The 27,914-nt window shown below is 43.3% G+C and overlaps 1 protein-coding gene across 2 annotated transcripts in view; it reads left to right on the top strand.

Moving 5' to 3' along the window:
- Positions 1–23,307, top strand: part of LOC127592969 (plexin domain-containing protein 2-like) — a 58,117-nt gene extending 34,810 nt beyond the window's left edge. Inside the window, exons 5-14 of one of the 2 annotated variants that reach the window (XM_052054110.1) lie at positions 7,152–7,274; positions 10,298–10,416; positions 10,569–10,668; positions 12,169–12,264; positions 12,339–12,420; positions 14,528–14,588; positions 15,680–15,818; positions 16,669–16,707; positions 21,323–21,489; positions 22,430–23,307. In XM_052054110.1, coding sequence (XP_051910070.1) covers positions 7,152–7,274; positions 10,298–10,416; positions 10,569–10,668; positions 12,169–12,264; positions 12,339–12,420; positions 14,528–14,588; positions 15,680–15,818; positions 16,669–16,707; positions 21,323–21,489; positions 22,430–22,549 — 1,046 coding nt within the window. In that variant the 3' untranslated portion in view covers positions 22,550–23,307. Of the gene's footprint in view, positions 1–7,151; positions 7,275–10,297; positions 10,417–10,568; positions 10,669–12,168; positions 12,265–12,338; positions 12,421–14,527; positions 14,589–15,679; positions 15,876–16,668; positions 16,708–21,322; positions 21,490–22,429 lie in introns of those variants that run through there. The other variant, XR_007960272.1, reaches the window with a different exon arrangement.
- The last annotated feature ends 4,607 nt before the right edge of the window (positions 23,308–27,914 follow it).

Genomic DNA, 27,914 nt, shown 5'->3' with positions numbered 1-27,914 from the left:
TGCTCGTAAAAGTGAATAAAACCCCCCACCCCGCCCTACACCACGTGCCAAATTGAACTGGAGGGGAAAGTAGGCCTTGGGTTTGGACTGGAAACAGGAGTGGGTCTGCCAAGTGGCTTCGCCGTCATTGATAAGGCGGTGGCGATATCAGAAGGCGGGTGTGTATGTGTGTCTAAGACTAAGAGTTGACACGGCCGCACGGGGGGGGGGGAAATGTTTTCCATTCATACAAATCATGTCAAACTCTGCCGAAAGCAGACCAAAAAAAAGTAGCTGAAACTATGGGAATACAGTCGTTGTGTTTAAGAATATTGACAATGCACAGTTTCTCAAGAGAAAAAGGGAAGAGTCAAAGGCATGAGTTCAACTTTAAAGAGGCAGTGCCTCGTTAATTATTGAAGTAGGGGAACACATGTTTGTTTATTCTACCCGTTGATAATGGAGGATATAGTGAAAGAACAGGTCAGGTATTTATCATTGCGCAGATTTTGTGTACCGTATTTTCTGCACTATAAGGCGCTTTGGTATATATAAGGCGCATCTTCGATGAATGGCCTATTTTAATACTGTTTTCATATATAGGGCGCACTACATTATAAGGCGCAAATAGAAGCTAGGATACAACACAATTACCGTATTTTCCGCACTATAAGGCGCACCCAAAAGCATTCCATTTTCTCAAAAGCCGACAGTGCGCCTTATAATCCGATGCTGTTTATATTTGGATCAATGTTCTGATTTCCTGGACGTCATATTTTAAATGTTCTGTCAAGCGTTTTGTTACAGCTGCAGCAGTTACGAAAGCTCAATATAAATACAGCTGTATTGGATAGTATTCCCTTAGTCGATCTCCATCTCGTGGATGCATCACGCAACCGCAGCCACTATTGTAGCTTCTATTCTATGCGCCTTATAATGCGGAGCGCTCTATATTTGAAAACAGTTTTAAAAATAGGCCATTCATTGAAAATGTCTGCCTTATCGTGTGGAAATGTATCACTGTAACAACACCAAGTACCACTTTCCTATGACTCAGCGCGTTGGCAGCATGTTCTTTTATATTATGACATGACAGCAACACAAGGCCGAGGATAGTTTCCGCTGAAGGAAAATTTCAAATTACAATTCGTGAATTGAAACCCGCAAATAAGTGTGGGTTCGTTGTGCTTAATGTTGTGTCCAGTGAGTATCAGGATTCTTACCAGACAGCTGAGGGGCGTACAGGAGACAGATATGAGCCCAAACAACGGGAAAGAGGTTAGGAAATAGAATGAGACCGAGCCAAACGGTCAGTGTGTAGGAAAGACAATGAATTCTCCCCTCCTGAAGCTGTGTTTTACGTACACCGTCCTGAGCGCCGCTTTTCGGGAACTTCCAAAGAAAACATCAAGCGGAAATGAGCGCACCCACTTAACTGGAGCTTCACTTTATTGGTGTTTACACAAGCTCTCTTTGTTTTTCCTCTGCCCGATACTCATTGATCGCATCTGCTCGGGGTCACCGGAGAGTGATGGCACGCACGTCCCAAGAGTTTTTGTTTACTCGAGCTTTCTTTCATTTGTAATTGATAGAAAAGCCATACAGTCCATTAAGTGCTTTCCAGGGGACGTGTGCACACATCCATCAATGATGGACCACATTAAGTGGACCGCAATCAAAATACAACATTTAAGAGCCGCAAAGACCTCATCTCATCAGCTTGTAGACTTTTATAGAATCACGGTCGCATTATGTCACCCGGTCGTTACCGGGTCAGCGCAAGTGCTTGTGAAATGTATTGGGCCAAAATCCAAACTAAAGATTTTGCCAAAGCAACTATGAGCATGCTCATTTTGTGAATGTGTTTTACCGTTCTGCTGGAATTCGATATTGCAGTACTTTATTTTTTTTAATTAAAGAACATGCAGTCATGACAATTAAACAGAATGTAAAAAACATGTTATGCATCATGATTTGATGCTTTAATTCAATCGACGTTATGTATCTCCTTCTGCTGTGCATGCCTTGGCCACGTGGGGGCACTAAATACAACAATGAAGACTTTTACAGCTAAGGTCAGTAAGATGCAGTCATTGAAGTCTTTTTTTTTTCAGTCGGATAGAAAATCATTGCCTAGGAGGATTGTTAGATTGTCAGGATACCACTGCGTAAAAAGTAGACCATCATTGATATTCGTTTTGTTCGCCAGTTTGTGGCTTTTTAGCATTGTGTCTCCCCCAACGCGTAATTTGGCTCACCCGTAAATTGAGCTTCCGCTGTATTGACTTTTACATTTCTGAACATGAAAGGAGTTTCAGTGGCTCCAATTTGGATATCAGTGTTTGAATTTAATTTGGAATGATTAATTCTTGTTTTAAAAAGTTGTCACATTACTGGAATGGAAAGAGTACGCTTTAAAGGGCTTTATCATACTGGATAGTCATTTCTCATGGGTATGTTTTGATTCTTGTAGATGTAATCGCCTTGTCTCACTGCATTTACCTTACTCATGTACTAAACCAGTGGTCCCCAACCCCCGGGCCGCGGACCGGTACCGGTCCTTGAGTCAATTGGTACCGGGCCGCACAGAAAGAATAAATAACTCGGATTACAGCAACTTACTTTTTATTTGTTTCGGAATCTTAAGGATGTTTTATTTTGAAAATTTACCGGATTCTCTGTTCCATCCGTTTACAGTACGTCACTCTTGACGCAGGTCAAGCCGCACTTCTCGGTCACGTGATATGTTCGCGCTAAAATGAAACCCAGGAGTGAGCAAAATGAGTAAAAAAACAAAAAAGTTTCTTTGGGAAGGGGAAGATTCGTATTCATTATTATGTTTAGAAAATATCACAGTTTTCATGCAGGTCATATCATATTATTATATTTGTATTTATACGCCACACCTTAAAGGTCAGTCCCTGAAAATATTGTCTGACTTTAAATCAGTCCGTGGAGCAAAAAAGTTTGGGGACCGCTGTACTAAACGACTAACAAAGAGCGACGAACTGATTTCCCATCTTTTAAGTAGAAGACATAAACCCTTTCAAGGGCAGCGGTCACCACAGTGGACAGCTTATCATGCTTTCGGGTTACAGGGTACATGAAAGGGTTAATAAAAATATTTAGTCGGGAGAGATGCTCAACCAAAACGAAGGAAAAGAAGAAGCCAAAGCCTGAGAGGGCCTGCAGGCGCAAGATAGCCGCCTCCACCTCCTTCTCTACCTCACTCTCCTCTTTCCATCTCTGTCTAGAGGAATGCCTTCTTTATCTGCTTGCCACCACCAAATGCTTTTTTTTTTCCTCAACGCCACCTTGACATCGCCATTGGAGGAAGAAAAACAGCGGGTGGCTATCATGATAATAAATTTGTGGGATTTTTTTTTTTTTTTTTTAAGATTATTCCACCCAGACGTTACTAAGCATCTCCGGAATATTTGGCCGAGAGTCGTCATTGAGGCTCTTTGATGTGATATTCGCTGGCTGGGAGGTTGTGGTTTTTCGCCATCAAGACTCAAGAGTGGAAAAATGCCGGCTGCCTCGCCGAGTATCTTCTGATTTTTAAGATATTCAAGCCCACCGACACTCTCCACAAACACACACACGCACACTTTGGGGCTGGTTTCACTACTATGAAATGAAAACGGTTGAAAACAGTGTCGCTCTGACGGTTTCTTTCACACACTTTCCCAACCTTTATTGAGCCAGGGCACATCTTAGCAAGATCTCACGACACACCAACAAACAAAAAATGAATTAAAATGTACCTTGAATTCAGATTTTAATTTGTTCCTAGGTGGTCAAACTTTTCCTTTTATAAGGAATAATAGCACTGTTTGCATAAAAACCAGAATGAAATAAACACTCGAGTCGAGTAATTGCTATACATACGGTCGGATCGGTGTGTTGATTATGCGCCTTTGATGGGCATGACCGGGTGAGTGATAGCAGGTAACTGGAGTTGGTAAATCTGTGTGTGAGTGGCTGGTGTGAGTTGTGGCTGACAGCAGTTCCTTGTACATGTTCCTATGTTAGATTTGTGAGTTGGGCACTTTGTCCCGTTCAACAATTGGCTTTAAGTGTGAAACTGAGGCACTCCTTGACAACTGTCCTTCAATTGCTTTTTTTTTTTTCCACTACACTTGATCCGCAGCGTAGCTGAAGCCCGTTTTGCGACCCAGATTTTGGCTTGAAGTGCACAAAGCAAAATAAATGAGGCGACAGCTCAGACTGGAAAAACTTTGAGGTCAAGTTACCGTGCAATATATATTTTTAAGCATTAATACAAGATGGATGTCTGGATCTCTTGCAGGTGTAGCTGATGTGACTCAAATATACTTTGGATGCACAGCTTGCAGAATTTTAATGTCGTTTTAAAATTGTTTAAACTGTGGTAGCACACATTTGGGTCAACATTGGATTGAGAATATGTGAATGGAAATGCATCCTGCTAGTGGCACTTGGCTCAACTCTATTGACATCCTAAACGGCACATATTTGGGATTATTGCTGAGGTGAATCCTGGCGATGAAATCAGACTCTCGATTCCTCAAATGTGCAGCTTTTGCGGTTCTTCCCTGATTTATGCTCCGCTGGTTGGATGGACACACTCGAATGATCTCGCTGTCTGCTTTCATTTGCATTCAAGGGCTGGATTTCTTTTCCAGAAGCCGCGTTTGTCGTTGTTAATTTGTGTGATTTACAGAAATGTTAAAAATACATTTTTTTGGGGGGGGGGGGGGAACAATACAATATAAATAAAAAGCAAATCAGGAGATTTTGACACCGCTATATAAAGTCACACGCCACCCACCACCGCACCCTAGGCCTCTCTTGTACCCTGCGCTGACTGTGCACAATTTCACGTCTTCTTTGCAGGGAGGTCTTAACGGAAAGATTGATTCCCCTCACGGCATGTTCTCCTCCCGCTTGACAATGTGAGAGATGTGTGTACGTAGGCCTCCCCTTGCTGCATGCCATGAAATAAGAGGCTCCAGTTTTAGTCTCAATGAGAATCTCCCTCTCCGGGGTGTTATCAACCATGCAAAATATGTTATATGCGCTTTTTCTATGGTGTGACGCTTTAATCTTCAGACGGTTAAAAAAAACAACAAAAAGACATTTTTCGATCGAGTATACAGTGAACACTGATGACATACTTGAACTAAAGCACGGGTCGGCAACCCGCGGCTCAATAGCCCCCATGTGGCTCTTTAGCGCCGTCCTAGTGGCTCACTGGAGCTTTTTCAAAAATGTTTGAAAATTGAAAAAGATGGGGGAGGGAAATATATACAGTATATAATTTCAATATGCTTTCTGTAAGAGGACAAACATGACACAAACATTCTTACCCTCGTCCAATGCTGTAAAAAATGTGTAGAATTAATATAAAATTTCAACATTTCTGTCAACGAGGATTTGTGTCATAGCCTGCGACGCGTTTCTATTGGCAGGTTGGGATGTCAGTCAGGTGACTGTTGTAAAAAAAACATTTCATGTACAATTCACTGAGGGTACTAGCAAAGAAAGGGAATCTGGAGGGCCGAGAGAAGCATTTTTAAACAGTACATGTGAGTTACGATTGTTAACACGCTAAAAAGGTGCGTCCCATGCCTCATTCATCTGCGCAGCCGTTATGGCTGTTGCTCATTATTGCATGCGTGTGGAAGTGTGTACAGTAATGGGTCGATCGCAGGAGGTTGGTTGATCGAAAAGTAGATCTTTGGTCAAAAAAGATTGGGCGGGGTGCCTAACCGTTTTCTTCAGATGCACTACAAGGCAAAAATAAATAAATCATGAAGGCCCATTGTGTATTTGTAGCCAACTTAGTCATCTTGACAGTAGGCTAATATAGCTAATATGGATACATAAAGCGTGTGTTGCCTTCATTATAAGGTTTATATAAGGCGTTGAATTTTTTGTGGCTCCAGACATATTTGTTTTTTGTTTTATTTGCAGCTCCAGACATTTTTTGGTGGGGTTTTTTTGGGTCCAATATGACTCTTTCAACTTTTTGGGTTTCCAACCCCTGAACTAAAGCAACCTGTCAACAAACTAATAAATATATCCCCACAGCAATTGAAAATCGGCAATAATGGCCATCACAATTGTTTCCCATTGAGTGTTCAGTTCCATAAGCCCTGTCAAAGGCGTTTGAGAAAATGTGTCAGTACATCCAAGCGGCCTCGTGACCACAGACCAGGCCCTTCACATCCAGCAATTTCACCTCCCAAGATTGTTCGAGGCAAGCCAAGGACAAAATCAACAACCTAATGAACTCGATGAGTTGAAACAAAATGGGATTGATGAAAATTTTCCATTTACTGTTTAATGCGAAACGTTCCAACAAACTGCTACTTTAGCACATGAGCAGCAACGCATACAAACAGGACTTACAGGAGTATAATTTCTCTGCTTGTGGGAACAATGATTAGCTGTCTGATTCCGTGATAGAACGAGGGCACATACGAAATAGAACAGAGAATCCAGAGTCCGTGCTGTGGTCCGATAACAGGCCGCTAAGTGGTGCAGATCTGGTTTGTATCGGACTCAGGGCGCGGGTGAGGAAAATTTCATTTGCGTGTCGCTCAGAGAATGCCAGGAAAGTTGCCATGTGTTTGTTTTGCACTCTCTGTGTGTTCATCTTGCTTGTGACCTAGTAATGATGCATGAGTCACTCGGCGTATATTTGCTCAAGGCCCCTCGCAATTTGCTCCTTCTGTTTCTGATAGAGGATGCTATTGCTAATTCAAACCATCACTAAAGAAGCCTGAAGACACACAAAACAACCGTTAAAACACAGAGGCTCACCATAGTTTGTTCACCCAAGAACAAGGAAGTACATTTTAGCGATGGCAGATCACTTGTCCTCATTCGGGTGAGATCGGAATTAGGTCGCAGGCTAGCTATTTAATCACTTCGCTTCAAATGGTTCAACTTCTGTGGTGCTGCGTTCATTTGTTTGCTTGTCGGTTGGTGACCTACTTAATGTCATTTTATTTTATTTTTTTGTCAGTTCACTCGTTAGTTAGTTTGTCCATCTGTCACGCATTCGTTCGTTCATTGACTCCCTAGTTACTTCGTTACGTAACACTAAATGTTGCGACTTCTGTTGTGTTCACATTTCGGTAGCAGGTACAAGTTTTCTAATTTTTATGTTTGATCTCACGCAGGGTTCATCTACACAGGCGACGTGGTGCACAGGATGCTAACTGCCACGCAGTACATAGCCCCCCTTATGGCCAACTTTGACCCCAGCGTGTCAAGAAACTCCACCGTCATCTACTTTGACAACGGTAAAGCTTTTTTTTTTCTTCTACAGTTTTATCCCAATATGTTACCTCATCACAGACTTTTTTTAACAAATAGCTCTTCTTTATGGCAAGATGTGAAACCTTCTCGAACCTCGAATGCTCCCATAAATCTTCACTTCAGGCTGAATGAATGCCATCGGGCTGCTGGTTATCTAGCACATTTGTCGTCATCTTATCCTGGGAGGCTGGGACAGACTGTGTGACCTTCTGAAGGGGAGCTCACCCAACTAGAACCACACTAATCCATTCTCAGAGCGCCACCAAAATTGAAAACGATTTTTTGGGGTTTGTTCGTAAGAGACAGATGTGAAAGTGCAAAGGCGAGACCAAAATGGTTGAATTGGAGATTAGCACTAAGATTAGTAGTGTGTGTTCTTTTTAGCTGAAGTTAGCAGGTGATTAGATGATACGAGAAGAATGTATTAAATTTTGCTTTGGTTGCATACAAAAGTGCAGATCACCCTTCATTTTGTACATGCATATGCAAAAAACGTGAATTTTAAGCAAATGTACAAGGTGGGAATCTAAAATAATTTGCAGACTAAATTCTTCTGACCTTGCCAGTGGTCTGCGCTCCGCTGAGTGACGTGGAACAGTTTAATCCAAATGCGAGCTCATTTTAGTTACGGTACTTCACATGCTAGTTAAGTAATTTACTATTTATTTAGCTTATTTGTTGCTATGTGGCTAATTTGTTTGTTTGCAGTTTGATCATACAGTTGTGAGCTTCTTTCCTAATTAGTTTTGTTCATTTGTTAGTAAGTCTTTATTTGAGTTACCTGAGTTAGTCCCTGGCTTCATTCTTGAATGTCAGTTTGCTCATTAGATGGTTACTTAGTTCGTAGTTATTTCACTAGCTAGCTAGTTTTTTTTCCATAAGCTAGTAAGTGAATAAGATGTTGGTTGCTTTCTAGTGTGTTAGTTCAATAGCTAGCTAGCTACTTAGCTCACCCGCCTGTTAGTTTGTTACTTGCAGAAGTTTGTAAGTTCATTAGCAAGGTAATAAATTAATACTTCCACACATCAGTTGGTCAGTTTGTTTATAGTAATTGGTTAATCCATCCATTTGTTAGATAGTTTGTTCGTTCGTGAGTTCTTTGTTCATTAGCTAGTTGGTCGTTTCGTCCCTCAATAAGTCAGTGAGCCAGGTGCTTTTTTAGTGAATTTAATTTTGCTTGGGTGTACATTCTTAGCAACATGGTGAAACGTGTGGTGTCTCAATTTAATGAAGTTTATTTTAATAAGAGTGTATTGTTTTGCACTCTAAATTGTCCCTAGGTGTGAGTGTGAGCGCGGATGGTTGTTCGTCTCTGTGTGCCCTGCGATTGGCTGGCAACCGATTCAGGGTGTCCCCCGCCTACTGCCCGGAGACAGCTGGGATAGGCTCCAGCACCCCCCGCGACCCTCGTGAGGATGAAGCGGTTCGGAAGATGACTGAATGAATGAATGTATTGTTTTGTTTTGTTTTTAGTTACACACAAATGGATCCTTTGGGTGAAGGCTGCTCTACTGTAACTGCACATGAGAAATGCGAGAAGATGTACGGTTAGGGTAAACTGTGATTGTCAACCATGCGTGTAGTTGTGACAAGGCATTGGCTATGTAGTCACTGAAATGATACTTAAAAGAATCCCGAAGTAGAAGAAAGCGAGAGTGGGATTTGTGTCTGCTTAGTAAGCTGATGTCATTAAAACACTAAAGCCCCGGCCATGGATAATTTAACTAAAATGAGGTTGCGGTAGTGCAATTTGTAGTTTGCGGATTCGCTTTTGTTTGTTTGGAGCTTGCTCAGCCTGCTGAGTTGGTAAGTGGAAATAGAAACAAGGCCAACGTGTGCTCTCTCTCCCCCGCAACCCTCGGTCCAGTTTGCCCGACGGCCCTCCCCGAAAGGGACCTGGATCAGGTCTAAGTCACTCACAGACCTCTTCCTCGTAGTGGAGGTGCAAACCATCTTGACCTCATCCTTCACTGCTGGGAGTCCCCCGTTTCCACACATGTAGATCATTACTGGCTTTCCTGCCACGCCACTCTCTGAAGCTGTCAGCAGAAAGTTTGTTTTTACGTTAGATAGAAGCGCGCCCCCCCCCCCCCCCCCCCCCTCCGGCTGTAAAAATAGATGAGTGTTGGCAAACCTTGGTTCTCCTTTGGGGAAGAATGGCTGTCACATCAATGGGTTGCCCACAGTCTGCAGTAAAATGAAATAGCGTCAAAGATAATGCCTGAGGGGTCCTACTAAATCCCTCACGAGCCTGCTACAAATGGTGTCATATTACTGGACTTCTTATTTCCAGGGACTCGCCTACAGTTTATGAGCTTTTATGAGATTCCCCAAGCATGAATCTCAGGTGATTGTTTGATCACAATTGTCAGTTAGTGCCTGTGTTTGTTTGTCAGCTAGCAAGTTCATCTGTACCTAAATCAATAACTCAGTCTGTCTCTCTGTCTGTCTGTTCATCCATTCATTACTACGGTTGTTGTTTTGGGTTGGTTAATTGGTACGGCAGTTTGTCAGTTTGCTTGGTAGACATTCATTTGTTAAGATGGTATTTCACTGAGCGGTAAATGCTTGTAACAAGAGTCAATTTGGGGGTTTCTCAGGGTTCGTAAAATGCTGCAAAGAATAATTTTGAGTGTGTTCAAAATTTAGAACACATTCACATTGTCTTGTTGTGACAGCCCGTAATTTACTCAAATAATAAAAAATAATTTCAAAATTTTGTCCTACTGTAGAGTGTCAGGTGTTCTTTTCTTTTCCGCACATAAGGAAAAGTAATGCACAGCAGTGTCATTCAGTCTGATTCGAATCTTGCCAGTGCTACAAAATCCATTATCCTAACCGCCGTGCCTTTTATTGCACCGGTGCTGGGCTTTCATATCAGCTCACATGCTTTTTTTTCTTCAATCAGCTACAACTTGGAAGCAGAAGCCCACCAAAAAAACAAAAACTTGATTGGTCCACTGCATGTGACGCTCATGAGCAGCTGGTGTGTTATTGACCCCTTCAGGTACCGCTCTGGTGGTGCAGTGGGACCACGTCCACTTACAAGACAACTACAACCTGGGCAGCTTCACATTCCAGGCCACGTTGCACGACACTGGTCGCATCATCTTTGCTTACAAAGAGGTACATCCAGTTAGCCTCAGTTATACATAAAACTGCCCCCCATAAGAAATAGAAATGCACTTGAATGGCAAGAACTCATTCAGAGTGTAAAAATAAAAAGCCCAAAGCACACTCAGTCCTATTGTAATACGTTTCCCTTCTTTGTTTTTCAGATCCCCGTCGAACTGTCGCAGATCAGCCCGGTTAACCACCCGGTGAAGGTGGGCCTGTCGGACGCTTTTGTGGTGGTCCACAAAATCCAGCAGATACCCAGTGAGTCCTCAGCTATAATTGCAGTCTCTTTTCTTTTATGGAGCTATCGCATTTTGTAGTTTTTTTTTTTTAATCACTCAAGTCTTGCGGGAAGATATTTTCAGGCAGAATCATTTTCGTCACGTATAGAAAATGATTACAGGCTATATCAAATTAATTTCAAGACATGAAAAGCGCCAAAAAGTAGAAATTAGGAATGTCAGCAGATGGAGGGAGGCGTCGAGCCATCAAGAGTTTCTGTTCTGTCAAGAGAGGTGACAATTAGTGTTGTTATTATCAAATACTGTGCAACAAACACATGCTTTTTTTTTCTTTTATGTCCATGCTTTGTATTTGCCAATGCTATTGCGTGTGCTCGCATCCTAAAACATCAACATTTTCCACTTGAGGGTGCAATTACTCTTTCAAAATAGCCCCCCTCACCTCCCAAAAATCGTTTTCTCCCAAATCCACTACCGTATTTTCCGCACTTTAAGGCACTTTGGGGTGTCAGGCGCACCTTCAGCGAATGGCCTATTTTCAAACTGTTTTCATATGTACAGTACACTGCATTAAAAGGAGCAAAGATTTGAAGCTACAATAGTGGTTGCAGTTACATTATGCATCCACTAGATGGAGCTACGCTAAAAGTAATACAATACAATACAGCTTTATTTATATCGAGCGTTCACAACCTCTGCAGCTGTAACAATGAGCTTTACAGAACAGCTAAAATACTACGTCCAAAAAAAAATTTGAATATTGGTACATATATAAGGGGCATCGGATTATAAGGCTTTTGAGAAAATTGAATGCGCCTTATAGTACGGAAAATACGGTACTTCTTTTATACAGCAAAGTCATCAAGACTAGTTTGACCATTTTCGATCCAGTTGTTGGCATTGGATCTCATTGGAATGTGCAGACTGTCGAGCAAATATTGTCTCCAAAATGTGGAATAATTTATCACGCTTTAAGTAAACGGTGCTGAATTTTCACCTGCCAGGCCTCCCTTTAATTCCTGATACCTAAGAATCAATCTGCTCAAAGTGCTCTCTGGGGCTGTCTGTTTCAACATAACAAATGATACATCCCATCTGTCTCCTGTTCCTCTCCCTGTGGAGAACATGCATGGGCAGCAAAAAAAAAAAAAAAAAAAAAGAGGACCCCCTGAGCTTTGAGTTATTAGGCCCACAAAGCAATGAGAGCCGGTGATGGATCGCACGCATCGCTCCCCGTCTTCTCCCGGCTTTCGACTCTCTCGCTGGTAGCGCGCATGCCTGTCAACGGGCTCTGATTTATACGGCAGAAAATTGCCGCCTCCGGTTGGCACCGCGTACAGAGAGAGGAGAGAGGGAGATGTTAAGTGCAAAAAGTGGGGCCTCCCCGATTTGACCTCATTCTGCCTCATGCTGTCTTCCCCTCTTTCTTTGGGGGTTGTTTGTCCCGTTTTATTTATTTATTTATTTTGCATTCCCTTTTCCTCTGTCACTTCCTGCCTCGCCTTTCCCCAAAATGTAGACGTGAGGCGGCGAACCATCTACGAGTACCACCGTGTGGAGCTGACCAAGACGAGGCTCACCAACTCCTCTGCCGTGGAATTTACACCATTGCCCAGTAAGACACCTTCTCGACCCACTCGATCCGTGTCTTCCCTGTCTTGGATTTGAGAGAATGTTTCCCTTCCGCAGCTTGTCTCCAGTTCACCAGCTGCCGAACGTGCATCTCCTCCCAGGTTAACTTCAACTGCAGCTGGTGCCATCGCCTCAACAGGTCGGTTGAGGCGCAGATCTCAAACCTCAGTAACCGGTTGAAAGACGCTTTGCTCAGTTGAAATAGGCATTACAAAAAAAAGAGGACAATCATGATGATCTTTGAGAAGCACGGTGACATAGTAGGAAGGGCGCACATCTAGAGCACATGTGTCAAACTCAAGGCCCGGGGGCCAGATCTGGCTCACCACATCATTTTCTGTGGCCCGCGAAAGCAAATCAAAGATGGCAACTTTCATGATACTTGCTAAAATCTCAACCAAAATTTCAAATTCTCATGTCGAATAAAAAACAGTGTTACTGTAAGCATTTTCTTGTAACCAAACCCCTCATTACAGTAACTTAAACACGAGGTGAATACACCGTTAGTCTACCCTTTTTTTATGTGGTTTCAGTTATAACAGCCCCCCACGGGAAACTCACTAAAATCTGGTGCGTGACAAAAATGAGTTTGACACCCGCGGTCTAAACGTTTCAAGTTGGACTCTGCTCCGTGCTTGGGTGGCTTTTCCTGGGGTACTCTGGCTTCCTCCTGCATTCTTTAAAAAAATATGCATGTTAGGATCACCCGATTGAGTTGAAGTGCTGCAAAAACGGGTGGACCGATGCATAAGATGTATTTCATTTTTTAAGTATCACGATGCCCTTTCATGATGTCCTTAAACGTAATAAATGTGATATTCCGTGATGGATGATCTGCTCCGGCAAGTGCATTTACTGGAATGCCTGTTTATTAGTGTTGATGTTTTTCTTTGCTTTTTATGGCTCTGTTGTGTAAATACAATACAGATGGCACATACACTTTCACAAACTAGCACACGGTCCACAAATCATTCTGATTGTTTCTTACCGGTAATGATAACACAGTGTGAAAGGGGTGAGTACATGATTACCTCTGCCCAGGATGTTATGTGACTTTTTTTTTTCATCTGCATTTTTCCCCCCTCCACACGAATCAAACCAAAGTCAATATTACAACTGCTTAAGAGGCATCGATGTTTCCTGGCAGCTGAAGCGGGGGAGTTTTCTTTTACCCGCTCGGCAAACGCTCGCATTGAAGGAGTAAACGAAAAGGTGGACGAGCTGAGAAACAGTTCAGTCAATTGAAAATGGATGTCATGTTTCAGTCCGTTTCATCCACTTTCAATGCCTTCTTGCATGGAATGTTCGTCTTTTATTTTGTGGTTGGTTACGCGATTGGCTCCCGTGGGCCTCGTTATTCCGGATTCTCCTCCAGCCTCGCTTTTTAAACCCAGGCAAAGTGATTCACAGAAAAAAAATGTATATAATTTGGGTAATTTATGGAGGGGTGCTGTTTGCCCGTAGCTGCCATCTCATTAAGCCACATTTTAATTAGCTCGCCGAGTGTGTTTTAACAACAATTCGGTCTTGTTGTTTCCATCTGCTTGCTTCCTGTGTAGGTTACGCTAATTAAAAAAAACGCGCCCGGCCTCCCGGGGTTGCACGGTTAACGGGAGGTGCTGACATTTTGAAGAGAACGACCTGAACAAACAAGAGGTGCATGGCTTGTGCCGACCAAGGCTGCAGCAGCTCCATAATTTTTTATATTTTTTTAAATAGTCCAGATGCCTTCCTTGCTTTCAGTGGGGCTGCTGTGGGTCGTAAGCACAGGCCAACATGCGGGCCGCATATTTGCCTGAAATGCTCCGTTGTGACTCCTCACAAAGGATCCAATAGAGAAATATAGACTTTGAAAATTAGGTTTATTTCATCAAAGCTACACCAAAGATTTGTCCAAAAATAGCGATCCAGATTTGTGAAAAATCCACAGTAAAAATCAAACCCATTCTGCCTAATGACCCCTTCTCAACGCTGCTTATTATTGCAGTCGATTATAACTGCGTTTCATGCTTTCTTCACGTACACCGGTCAACAGCCGAACCTCCCCTGCAGCGACGTGATTAACCCTTTCATGCACCCTGTAATCTTAGAACATGATAAGCTGTCCACTGTAGTAACGGCTTTCAAAAAAAAACACCAAAAAAAGCCAGGTTCCTTTTCAGCTCGGTTTGCTTCATGGAGCATACTGAACGATTGTTTGATCAGTTAAGTGGATTCCCACTGATAGATTGTCTTCTTCACTTTAGATGCTCCAGTGGATTTGACCGCCATCGGCAGGACTGGGTGGACAACAGCTGTCCAGATGAGGTCAGAGAATAGGCTCAATATTTGGCGAGTCAAAACATTACTCAAGTAGGCAAGAAGAATACACTGGTATCGATATAGTTGGGAACAATCCTCGAGTCACCAGAAACAACACAGCAGTACCCTCTACTTACGACGGTCTCTTCATACGAAATTTTCAAGTTACGAAACGTCTCAACAGAAAAATATTGCCTCTTGTTACGAAAGAAATTTCAAGATACGAAAGGTAAGAATACAGTTTGGGCAGCTAGTCGCAGCTCCGAGTTTCCTGAACGCAACATACTGATAGCTGCTCTGCCATTGGCTATTACTGAGCATCATTCTGGAATCCCATTGGCTAAGAGGGACCTCGACCGTTTATGTCAATGTGTGTAGATAGATTGATTTGAGTCTATGCGGCGTCCTCGTCATCCTCCCCTCGGCCCATGAGGCGTTCCGATCGTGTGACGTAAATGTGAATCACCCAGAAAAAGTGTTCACCAGTTGGGCGATCGCTCACTATGCTGATGTTTGCCTTGAGCATTTTCGAAGGATTGTTAAAATCCGACAAAAGCAAACGTCCTTGGATCAGTTCTTGACAAAACGCCAGGAAAAAAAACCACTTCTGGGAGAGAACATGAACTAAAGAGGGCAAAAAACGATGGGTGCACAGTTAAAAGTTAAATGACCATCATTTTTATTCTTTACTTATCTTTGTTTTTTACATTATGCACAATTCTCATTTATTGTTCAATCTAATTGTCTCTAATTGTAACATGTATTCGTTCAATATTTTTATGCATTTTTATGCTTTAGGAAACATTTATGTCTGATTTTTGGAGGGGTGGGGGAGCTTGGAACGGATTAGGGCATTTACATGGAAAGCACGTCTTTACTTACATCTTCTACTTAAGAAATTTATTCCAGAACCAATTAATTTTCATAACTCAGTTTTTCAAAAACAACAACATTGTTTTATCGAGAACCATCGCAACTTACTCAGCTACAGTCCTCAAGTAGTCAGCTGCAATCGACCGACGGCGAGCAACAGCAGCCAAGCAATCAGGAACCTTGATTGTCAGGAAAAACACTTTGAAAAATCTTGTTCATTCCAGACAAAGGACAAGCTGTGTGACATCATTGACACCACCTACGTCTACCCCTTCATCACATCTGTTGGCGCCAAGACCACCGCCAGAAGCAAAGACACCCCACTGTCCACCTCGCAGCCCCCAACCAGCGCCCCAACTGAAGGTAGAGTCTAGAACGCCGCTTTTGCCTCGCCGTTCTCAAAACAGCTGATGGATGAGCGTCAGTAGACATTCACACTTTGGCTAATTACCCGCTCCGTGTCTTTTGTCTCCCAATTTTCTCTTCTTGCAACGCTTGCATGTCCCTCCGAAAAGAGTTTTGCATGAAAGGTTGCGGAGGTTACCGCTTTGATATTGCAGCGAGAGCACATGATCCGACGCGCCGCGGCGGGAGGCTAAACGCGGGGTGTTCTCTCTCATGCAAATCCCGTGTGAAAGGCACATTCTTTTGCTGATGATAGCAGAATGGACAAGGTGTCCTTCAAACTTGGTCAACCCCTTTGTTATTCGCATAAATACCATTGCAAGCCATTCATTTTGGTCTCTTGTGGCTTCTGCCTCGTTCCACTGACGTTACTAATCCGCATTAGCGATCGCTAATGGGGCTTTGGATTGGCTTTAACGAGCTGCTTATTTACATTAGCCCATCTCGTTTTCAAAGTTCAGACGCACCAAAGCGTGTCTGGAAATTTACATGAAAGATCCCTTTTGAATTAATTTGTTCAGTGAAACGCGTCTGGGGCATTTGCATACGGCGAATCCGTGTGTGTTTGGAAAGCGTCTGCGTGAATTGGGTCACGCGACATTATCATACTTCACATGTATATTCAAGCCAAGAGTCCGCTCTAATCGCCTAAATTATGCATCTTGGACCATTCTAGTTGAAGAATACATTTTTAATCGAGTTGAAAAAGAAGACCTGGGGGCGGGGGGAGCGATTCCTTTTGGTTAAATCAAACAACAGAGAGAAATATTGATTATTTTGTCTGACTGATTTGTTTGTGCCCTTGCAGATGATACCAAGATTGCACTGCATCTCAGAGAAAATCAAGGTATGTGCTTCATGTTTTCACGGCAATGGTTTTTGTGTTTCTTTTTTATAACCTTAATCAGCAGTATGGATTTATTTTTGGATATTATCACTCAATGCTTAAATACCGTATTTTGTGCACTATAAGGCGTTCCGGAGTATAAGGCGCACCTTCAATGAATGGCCTATTTTAAAACTATCTTCATGTATAGGGCGCACTGCATTCTAAGGCACATAGAATAGAAGCTACAATAGTGGCTGCGGTTGTGTTATGCATCCACTAGATCAGACGTGTCCAAAGTCCGGCCCGCGGGCCAAATCCGGCCCGCGGTCGAATTTCATCCGGCCCTCGGCTCCCGTCATAAAATCAGTGCCGTCTGGCCCGCAGGTTGGGCGCAATGGAACACGTGTTGCATTGACTGAGGTCTCGTAGACTGGTGAGTGATGTTTCATAGAGTACTGCTTCCCTCTAGTGGCTAAATGAGTAATAGCATTCACTAAATGAGTAATAGCATTTAGACACTAGAGGGCATCACTCACGAGTTAACAAGACATCACTCCGTGTTTATATTGACTGATATGTCATATTTCAAATGATCCTTGCAGTTGTGGATATGTGTATTGCTTGTTTATTTCCCTGTTGTTCGAGTCAAAGGTTTTGTGACTATTGAAAAGTCATGGTGATACATTTTATGTTTCAAATCAATCAATTTGCACTCAGGAGACTTCTGTTTAAGAAAAAGTCAAGTGAATAAGCAGTTGCATGTGATATACCTGTTTCAAATGAACCAAAAGAAATTCTTATTCATTCATCTTCCGAGCCGCTTGATCCTCACTAGGGTCGCGGGCGGTGCTGGAGACTATCCCAGCTGTCTTCGGGCATTAGGCGGGGGACACCCTGAATCGGTTGCCAGCCAATCGCAAAGAAATTCTTAAGATTGTTGAAATTAAAATAAAAATGGAAATGTGAAACAGACTGGCTTACTAAAATTTGTTGAACAATATTGTTGTTCAATGTAAAGAATGTCAGCCAAGGTCGGCCCCCCGACATTTTACCACATAAAATCTGGCCCCCTTGGCAAAAAGTTTGGACACCCCTGCACTAGATAGAGCTACGCTAAAGGAAATACAATACAATACGGCTTTATTTGTATAGAGCCCTAGCTGCGGTTGCATTATGGATCCACAGATGGAGCTAGACTAAAGGGAATACAATACAATACAGCTTTATTTATATAGTGCTTTCACAACCGCTGCAGCTGTAACAAAGCGCTTTACAGAACATTTAAAATACGACGTCCAAGAAATCCGAATATTGATCCTTGCATAGCTCCCTCTGGATGTAGCATGAAGCACGACATAAAGCCCATAACAATTTATTCCTTTGCATAAATAGAAATGGCATTACAAAAAAATCAATGAAAGACCAAAGTTACAAAGACAATTGATTTGATAAAAAGGCTCACACCCACAAGGGTCTGCATATCATTCATTCATTCATTCATTCATTCATCTTCCATACCGCTTGATCCTCACTAGGATCGCGGGGGGTGATGGAGCCCATCCCAGCCGTCTCCGGGCAGTAGGCGGGGGACACCCTGAATCGGTTGCCAGCCAATCGCAGGGCACACATAGACGAACAACCAGCCACGCTCACACTCGCACCTAGGGACAATTTAGAGTGTTTAATCAGCCTGCCATGCATATTTTTGGAATGTGGGAGGAAACCGGAGCACCCGGAGAAAACCCACGCAGGCCCGGGGAGAACATGCAAACTCCACACACGGAGGCCGGAGCTGGAATCGAACCTGGTACCTCTGCACTGTGAAGCCGACGTGCTAACCACATATCCTTCAGTCTTACTTATCCTTATCCTTTATTTGTCCCACACTGGGGAAATTTACAGCCTCCAGCAGCAAGAATGTAGGTAGAAAGAAGTAGAAATTTAGGTTACAATTGGTTCCTACTCATAATCACCACTAGATGGCATAGGAACACAAACGGCAACAATTCAATGGGGAATAGAAAGAGACTGTAACACCATGTATAAGGCACTTAATTATAAGGCGCACTGTCGGCTTTTGAGAAAATTGAATGCTTTTCTGTGCGCCTTATACTGCGGAAAATACGGTAGTTAGGGACAATACTGTGGTCAGGATTTTTTGGGGGGGTGATTCGGGACCTATGGCCTTAACTCATTCACTCCCAAAGACGTTTTTAAACGTCTTTTCCGACTTGGTCCAGAATTGCCTGGTTGAATGAGTTGATATCACAGAATACTCATGTAGCAGCACATACAGTAAATATTCCCATCCCCGGAATTCTATGGAAAAGTAATATCCTTCACCCGGAATAAAAACCTATGCATTAACATTTTGACTACGATATTACGTGTTACCAGAAGTTTTCGTAAGCGGAAATTCCAGTTCCCGTAACCCGGATGAAGGTGTAATGCCGCGGGAGCTTAAATACACGCAACGCCCACCCGATGCGACGGAAAACACACAAAGCTGAAACAAGTTTTCACTTCGCGTTTTTCGATCATCAGATTCTAAACGACGACGTCTAGTGAGTTTTTATTGCCGTGCGTTTTACTGTAATTGTGAAATTGTGTAATTGTTTTAACTTTATTCACTTACGTCCTGGAGAACGCGGCACTACCTTAAAAGCAGCACCCACACGACATGACCGAAGAAACGTGTTCGCTTCGCCGTTTTCATTCATCAGATTTGAAACGGAGACGTGTAAGCGAGTTTTTATTGGCGTGCGTTTTACTGTAATTGCGAAAGATTTTAACTTCATTCACTTACGTCGTGTAGATCATCGCATCGAAACGTAGAAGAACTGTAACGACCGGAGAGGAACGAGTCAAATGCATCCGTTTGAGCGAGGCTGGACACAAAGTTAAAAAGATCCAGCAGACACTTGGAGTCGGAAAGACGCAAATCTACGAAACTTTAAAAAACAAGGCATCCATTCAACTCCTGATGACAAGTCACCATCCAGCAAGGAAGCAATGCAAATGGCCACAAAAATCCTTCAGTATGCACAAGAATTACCTGACTTTTATGTTCAATAAACAAACAAACATCGGTGATCAACGGGACAGTTACTTGCAACTAGCAAGAAAACTGTATGACACGCAGGCATACATTGTCATAAACCAAAGAATGCATCCAACAAAACAATCCAAAATACACAATTTTTTTCCCAAGACAGAAAAAAATAAACATTAAATACTGTACATATTATACTGTTGTGATTTTTTTGGGATACAACTGTATTGCAGTTTTTGTTATATAAACAGTATTTGAACACTATATTTTTGTATTTTATTGATTGTGTTGTTACACGTGCATTTTGTCAACATACTTGCAGGTAGGTCATAAAGGACATGTACCATGCTCATTTCACAAATTTCTGTTATCAGGAAAATTGGATAGCGCAAACACGAGTCCGTACTAGAGAATATTTACTTTTATTACATATACAGTATTCTGTCGTTATGACCTTGGGACTCCTCAGTTGGAGTTGTACTTGGAATCCCATCGGCCACATTTGAACAAGGCTCGTCTTTAAAAACATGGTGGCGCGAGCACAACACTGCGCCGTTTTTATTGGATTCATTTGACCGTTTCTTCAGGCTGAAAGCCGCTTGAGACTCACATCACGGCGAAATTAATCTGATAGCATTTTAAGAGGACATCTCTGAGGTTTGACAAGCACAAACGGATGATGTTCGCGAATGGTATTGTGTGTCTAGGAAAATACGCGTGCTTCCGGAAAATCTTCACAGCAGATCTTTGTGATCATTCTGAAGCGACTAACTTCTTCCAATTTGTCAGAAGAAAGAGAGGCTCCACTTAGCGTTGCTTGTCATCCTTCTTTACAGATGTCAAAGCCCCGAAATGGAAACCAGTATAACTCTGCTCGTTTAAAGGAAGCAGATCAAGGCATTTACCTCCCACAGGTTCGACAGCTGCGCCGTTGTGGGGAATCTATCTTATCAACCCTGCAAGGCTGCTAACAGCCTGGAGCATTCGCGCTGGACTTTTAAATTTCCCCGAGCATGAATGCAATTTAAGAGCCTGTTGTACAGCTTTGATTGTTACATGTGCTGGAAAATCTAATGTTACAGCAGTCCATGGGAGATGCTGATTTAATGGTGAGCTCTGTGGAGGCCGTACTTAATTAAAAGCATAATAGAAGGGGCATACCGTCAAAGAAAATGGCATGGAAATGTTCCACGCTGTTTGCTTCGAAAAATGATTAACTTGCTTTCCACAAGTGTGAACGCTCACGATGGTTTTTGTTGTTGTTCCTAACAAAACTGTCTCAATCATCGACGCGGTTTCCATGAAGGGATTGAAAAAGCCAGCATACAAAGCCGTCTGTAAATGTATTAGCGCTGACTTTTCAGTGATCTTTGCCAGCATCCAGTGGTCGGCCTTTTTTGTCTGGAATGTAAAGCGTTCACCTTGGCTTGACTTGCCATTAATTCTTGCTTAGACGTGCTGAAGCGCAGCAGCAGCTCATGAATGGCTAAAAAGGGAGAAGCTGTTTGCTTGAAGCCAAGCATCCCCTGTGGCCATTTTTTACCTTAAGGTTGTCGCAAATCCTCTTTTGCGTGTTTCCAGTGATGCCAGCAGACAGCGCGGCGGACCGTACGACGGGCACGCACCCTCTGCACACGGGTTTGATCCTGGGTGTCCTGCTGGTGATGGTCATCATGGTGGCGGGCGTGATGGTCACCGTCTACATCTACCATCACCCAACGTCGGCCGCCAGCCTCTTCCTGATCGAGGTGAGCAACGTGCACCTGAAGACTACCAGATGAAATATACCATACGTGAATATTTCTTGTGGAATACAGTGAAACTCCTCCACAACGAAATCATGCTTGCAGGAAGAATTTTTTCACAACACGGGGTTTTTCACTGTAGCAAATTTGATCTTAGATGTAAACACACAGACACACGCACACAAAGTAAGTGTACTCTTTATTTTTATTCCAATAGTGCATAAGTATGAGCATACACTTATTTGACACTTCATATCGTCAGTGTAGAAAGATAAAAAGGGAAAGAAATTGCTACATTTTCGATCAGCATTCACTTTCACTTACATCAATTTCTTGGATAATGTCTTTTATTTTGCTTCCTTCATCTTTCATTTTGATCACTTTTACCCTCTCTTCCAGCATCAGAGCGCTTCTTTTCTTCGCTGCTTGACATCCAAAGGTCCGTTTTCTAGCCATTTTAGCAATGCAAGGTTCTTGCTGCGTCTGAAACTAACATTAACAAATACTTCCTGGACAACTGCGCATGTGTAAACCAGTGTGGTGGTTGCTGTTGCCGTTTCCGAACAAAGCAGTAGAGGTCGCTGTTGTATTCAACTTCATTGTAGTGAATCTCGTCATGAGTCAAGAACAGAGAAAAACATTTCGTACAATGCAACAGTTTTTTTTTCGTTGTATGGGGCGGCAGGAAAGTGGGAATGGTGTTAATGCATGAAGATTTTTTTCACACTGGGGGCGGGAGGGGCGGTATTTTCGTCCATGGAGGTTTCGTTGTAGAGGAGTTTCACTGTATGTAGATTAACCCTTGCGGGGACAGCGGTTCCTGCAGTGGACAGCTTATCATGTTATCGGGTTACTGGGTGCAGGAAACGGTTGAAGGATGCAACAATTGCGAGTTTAACGAAATTAGCTAACATTGTGTTGTTGTCAACACGCGGATCCTCAGAGACGGCCGAGCAGTTGGCCGGCTATGAAGTTCCGCCGCGGCTCGGGCCACCCGTCTTATGCCGAGGTGGAGCCGGCGGGCCACGAGAAGGAGGGCTTCATCGTGTCCGAACAATGCTGAGAGAGGGCCAAGTTCCTAGCCAGCCAGGGACATCGTCACCTGGATCATCTTTGATCTGAAGAACAGACTCGTTACGCCGAGCAACTGAGGAAGTGGACGCCACGGCGGGACAACATGGCTGCCTTGAATGCATCCTGTATGGCATCAGGAGAGAATGACATCTTATATACACATTTTTTAAAAACAATGTATGAATGGATTTCATTTTTATTATTGCTGGGGTTCCACAATATAGGCTTTGAAAGGCTTTGAATGTCCACCCGCTTCTGTTTTACATTGCTTTTTCTTCGAATATCATGTTTTCGACAATTTTTTATTTTATTTATATTTTACGTTTCCACAGTGTTGAGAGGCATGCATCATCCGTCACAGTGAACTCCAGAGAACGATAGTTTAATTTGATTTATTATTATTTTATTTTATTTTTTTACTGTGGCGTCACTAAAGAATAATAATTAAACTGCAAGAAAAAAGTGGTAATGTTATGAGAATATTTTTAAAAAATCTAATTTTCTCCATAAAGTCACAATATTATGAGAATGAAGTGCTCTTTTTTAGTTGAAAGATGAAATATATTGAGTAAAAAAAAATGATGTGAATTTTACATAACACAAAAAATAACTTTTTTTCTCAAAATTGCAACTGCTGTACACCCACACAAAATTACAATTTTCAACAAAAAAAAGGAACAATCACCTTTTTGCTTTTATTCAGTTTTTTGTCTTTAGATTACTCTTTTTTCCCCTGGAAAAAAAGTATATATATATATATCCATCCATCCATTTTCCGAACCGCTTGATCCTCACTAGGGTCGCGGGCGGTGCCGGAGCCTATCCCAGCTGTCCTCGGGCAGTTGGCGGGGGACACCCTGAATCGGTTGCCAGCCAATCGCAGTGCACACAGAGACGAACAACCATCCACGCTCACATTCACACCTAGGGACAATTTAGAGCGCTCAATCAGCCTGCCATGCATGTTTTTGGAATGTGGGAGGAAACCGGAGTACCCGGAGAAAACCCACGCATGCCCGGGGAGAACATGCAAACTCCACACATATCTCTCTCTCTCTCTCTCTCTCTCTCTCTCGATCTCTCCTCATCTCACCCCTCGGGTGGTGTCCGTCCCTCATTCAGCTCGGGTCCTCTACCAGAGGCCAGGGTTCTGCGCAGTATCCTTGCTGTTCCCAGCACTGCACATTTCTGGGCTGAGATGTCCGATGTTGTTCCCGGGATCTGTTGCAACCACTCATCTAGTTTGGGGGTCACTGCCCCGAGTGCTCCGACCACCACAGGCACGACTGTCACCTTTACCTTCCAGGCTCTCTCCAGCTCCTCTCTGAGCCCTTGGTATTTCTCGAGTTTCTCGTGTTCCTCCTTTCTGATGCTTCCATCACTTGGGACCGCTACATCCACTACAACGGCTTTCCTCTGCCCTTTATCTATGATCACGATATCTGGTTGGCTCGCCATTACCATCTTGTCAGTCTGGATCTGGAAGTCCCACAGGATCTTCGCTCTGTCATTCTCCACCACCTTCGGAGGTGTTTCCCATTTTGACCTTGGGGTTTCCAGTCCATACTCCGCACAGATGTTTCGGTAGACTATGCCAGCCACCTGGTTATGGCGTTCCATGTAGGCTTTCCCTGCCAGCATCTTACACCCTGCAGTTATGTGTTGGATCGTCTCAGGTGCCTCTTTGCACAACCTACACCTTGGGTCTTGTCTGGTGTGGTATATCTGGGCCTCGATGGCTCTGGTGCTCAAGGCCTGCTCCTGAGCAGCCAGGATGAGTGCCTCTGTACTGTCCTTCAGACCAGCCCTCTCTAGCCACTGATAGGACTTCTTGAGATCAGCCACTTCAGTTATGGTCCGGTGGTACATCCCGTGTAGGGGCTTGTCCTCCCATGATGGTCCCTCTTCCAGCGCCTCATCTTCTGTTCCCCATTGTCTGAGACATTCTCTGAGTACGTCATCCGTTGGACCTTCTCCTTGATGTATTCATGGAGCTTGGATGTTTCATCCTGGACAGTGGCTCTCACACTCACTAGTCCCCGGCCTCCTTCCTTTCGGCTTGCGTACAGTCTCAGGGTGCTGGATTTGGGATGGAACCCTCCATGCATGATTAAGAGCTTTCGGGTCGTAACGTCCGTGATCTGAATCTCTTCCTTTGGCCACCTTATTATTCCTGCAGGGTATCTGATCACTGGCAGGGCATAGTTGTTTATTGCACGGGTCTTATTCTTGCCATTGTGCTGGCTTCTTAGGACTTGCCTCAATCGCTGGAGGTATTTGGCCGTAGCAGCTTTCCTTGTTGCCAGTGCGAGGTTGCCATTGGCTTGTGGTATACCAAGGTACTTGTAGCTGTCCTCAATGTCTGCTATTGTTCCTTCAGGGAGTGAGACCTCTTCAGTGCGGACTACCTTTCCTCTCTTAGTCACCATCCGAGTACATTTCTCAAGCCCGAATGACATCCCGATGTCGCTGCTGTAGATCCTGGTTGTGTGGGTCAGGGAATCTATGTCCCTTTCGCTCTTAGCATACAGCTTTATGTCATCCATGTAGAGGAGGTGACTGATTGTAGCTCTATTTCTGAGGCGGTATCCATAGCCTGTCTTGGTGATTACTTGGCTTACTATGCAGAACAGCAGTGGGGAGAGTGCATCACCTTGGTATATGCCACATTTGATGGACACTTGGGTAAGTGGCTTGCCTTTGGCTTCAAGTGTGGTTTTCCACATCCTCATTGAGTCTGCAACGAAGGCTCTTAGGGTCCTGTTCACCTTATACAACTCCAAGCATTCAGTGATCCATGTATGTGGCATCGAGTCATCGGCTTTCTTGTAATCAATCCAGGCTGTGCACAGGTTGGTACGTCGTGACCTGCAGTCTTGTGCGACTGTTCTGTCAACCAGGAGCTGATGTTTGGCTCCTCTGGTATCTCTACCAATGCCCTTCTGTGCTTCGCTCATGTATTGATCCATGTGTCCACTTATCTTAGCCGCATTGATGCCTGACGTGAACTTCCATGTTGTGGAGAGACAGGTTATTGGCCGATAGTTGGATGGGACTGCACCCTTTGAGGGATCCTTCATGATCAGGATCGTTCGCCCTTCGGTTAGCTATCCTGGGTGAGTCCCATCCCTCAGCAGCTGGTTCATTTGTACTGCTAGGCGCTCATGGAGTGCTGTGAGTTTCTTTAGCCAGTAGGTGTGGACCATGTCCGGGCCTGGTGCTGTCCAGTTCTTCATATCTGAGACTCATTCCTGTATGTCTGCCACTGTTATGGTAACTGGGTTCTGTTCAGGGAGGTTGCTGTGCTCCTCTCTCAGGGTCACCAGTCATTGTGCACTGCTGTTATGTGCAACCTCCTTCTCCCATACGCCTTTCCAGTACCTTTCAGTTTCCAGTCTCAGTGGGTCTGCTCTGTTGTTAGGACCCTGCCACTGAGCGTACACTTTCGCAGGTTGTGTTGCGAACACACTGTTTATTCGTCTGGCCTCATTCTCTTTCGTGTACCGCTGGACAAGGCTTGGACCCTTTGTTTGGCAGTTTCGAGTGCTTTAGGTATGGTCATCTGGATGTACCTCTCAGGTATCGGCCTTTTCATCACACCTCTATGGGCCTCCGTCAATTGACTCACATTTTTCCGATCCGCCTTGATCTTAGCCTCCAACCGTCTTTTCCATGGTGGGTAACGTATCTCATGGCTTCCATGGTTGCTCTTATAGCCAAGCATCTCAAGGATCACTGATGCTGAAGCGTGTATCAGCTCATTGGTTTCCGTGATCGTTACGGTTGGGATCGCCCTCAGTGCTGCATTCACACTTTCCATGAGACTTTCAGGTGGTACTTCACATAGCCGGCTGCCCAGCTTTCATTCTCGCCATGATCTTAACTTTCAGGTCAGTTGCTGCCTCGCTCAGCATTTCATTCATTGGTGCTGGTCTCCCAATCTCATCATCTGCATTCATTGGGGCTTGCCTCCCAATCTCTGGTATGACCTCCTCCTCTGATCTGGCAGCGTGGGGCCCTTCACCATGGAACCTGCGTTGTACCTCATCAATCTCAAGTTGTGACAGCAGTTGCCGTTTGTGGATGTTGGAACACTGAGCTAATAGTTGTTTCTTGGTCAACCGTGACTATGGGTTTAGAAGTAACCATTTAGCCCACATTCTCTGCATGTAACCCATCTGACTAGGTTTGCTTGAGTAGGAGCATTCCAACAGAGCCATGTTATCGCATCTCGCCCATTTCCGCTTTGTTCCAGTCGCCTGTTTTTCATCAAGGTGGTCTGGTTCCCGAGCACCTGACGCAGACCTTGTTTGGCCAGGCGACGTCTGAGCTTGGCATGTCATTCATTTTATTGTCTCTCATCATTGTATGAGGTAGGCATTAGCGTGAAGGATCTTGCCCAAGGACCCACACTGGATGGTGTTATGTGCTAATTTTTTGCCCCAAGCGGATTCGAACCACCGTCTCCCGTACGCCAAACCGATATATATATATATATATATATATATATATATATATATATATATATATATATATATCAGCCTTTATTTCAAGTGGTTACTATTTTTGTATGGATATTTTTCTTTAAAATGTAATTTCATTTTCATATGATGACTTTTTTTTTTTTTAAGTACAACTTTTCCCAAAAAAAAGACGACTTAGTTCTCATTAAAGTTTTCTACTTTTTTCTTGGGGAAAAAAAAGAGATGATTCTTTTCCTTATGGGCTTCCAACGTCTGGCTCCAAAAAATAGGACTTCATTCTCGTAAAATTAGAGGTACTGCTTTTAAAGACAAAATACTTTTTTTTCATCAAAATTTGTTTCTTTTCAGCATGGTCTCAATATTCCTTTGTAGTTTTTGAAAAGGTGATTGGCACTCTTTCATTATTTTTAATTGGTTCTTATCCAAATAAATGGATCCAGTTGTATTTATGTACATTTTATTGTTATTTTACATTTCTTTGCTCAAGTGCCATATTGTGTCTGAGAAGTTGGGCCTTTTTTTTGTTTTAAATACATGTGGTACTAATGCAAAATGACAAGACAGGCGCTTGTGAGTGTTTATGACCAATCTATTTTCTTATTGTGTGTGAATGGAAAAACAAAAAAACAAGGGTTTTTAGTTATCATTGGATTTCCAACAACTGGCTGTGCACATATGATTTGTTCATGAATTAGCCAAATTATCACACTGGTCCTGTTTTTGATTCCAATGTTTTGATTGGACCGTGTTGTTTTCCTTTTTTGATTGGGCAGAATGTTAGGTTCCGACAATACAATAATATACCATGTCCAAAACATTTGCAGATTCAGGTAAATCGTGGCTAACATTTGCAGTTTGGCTGCAAAGTAC

This window comes from Hippocampus zosterae, chromosome 20 (genome assembly GCF_025434085.1).
Source record: "Hippocampus zosterae strain Florida chromosome 20, ASM2543408v3, whole genome shotgun sequence".
Lineage (NCBI taxonomy): Eukaryota > Metazoa > Chordata > Actinopteri > Syngnathiformes > Syngnathidae > Hippocampus > Hippocampus zosterae.
Note: the sequence above shows the minus strand (reverse complement) of the source record. Positions and strands in the feature narration are given on the sequence as shown.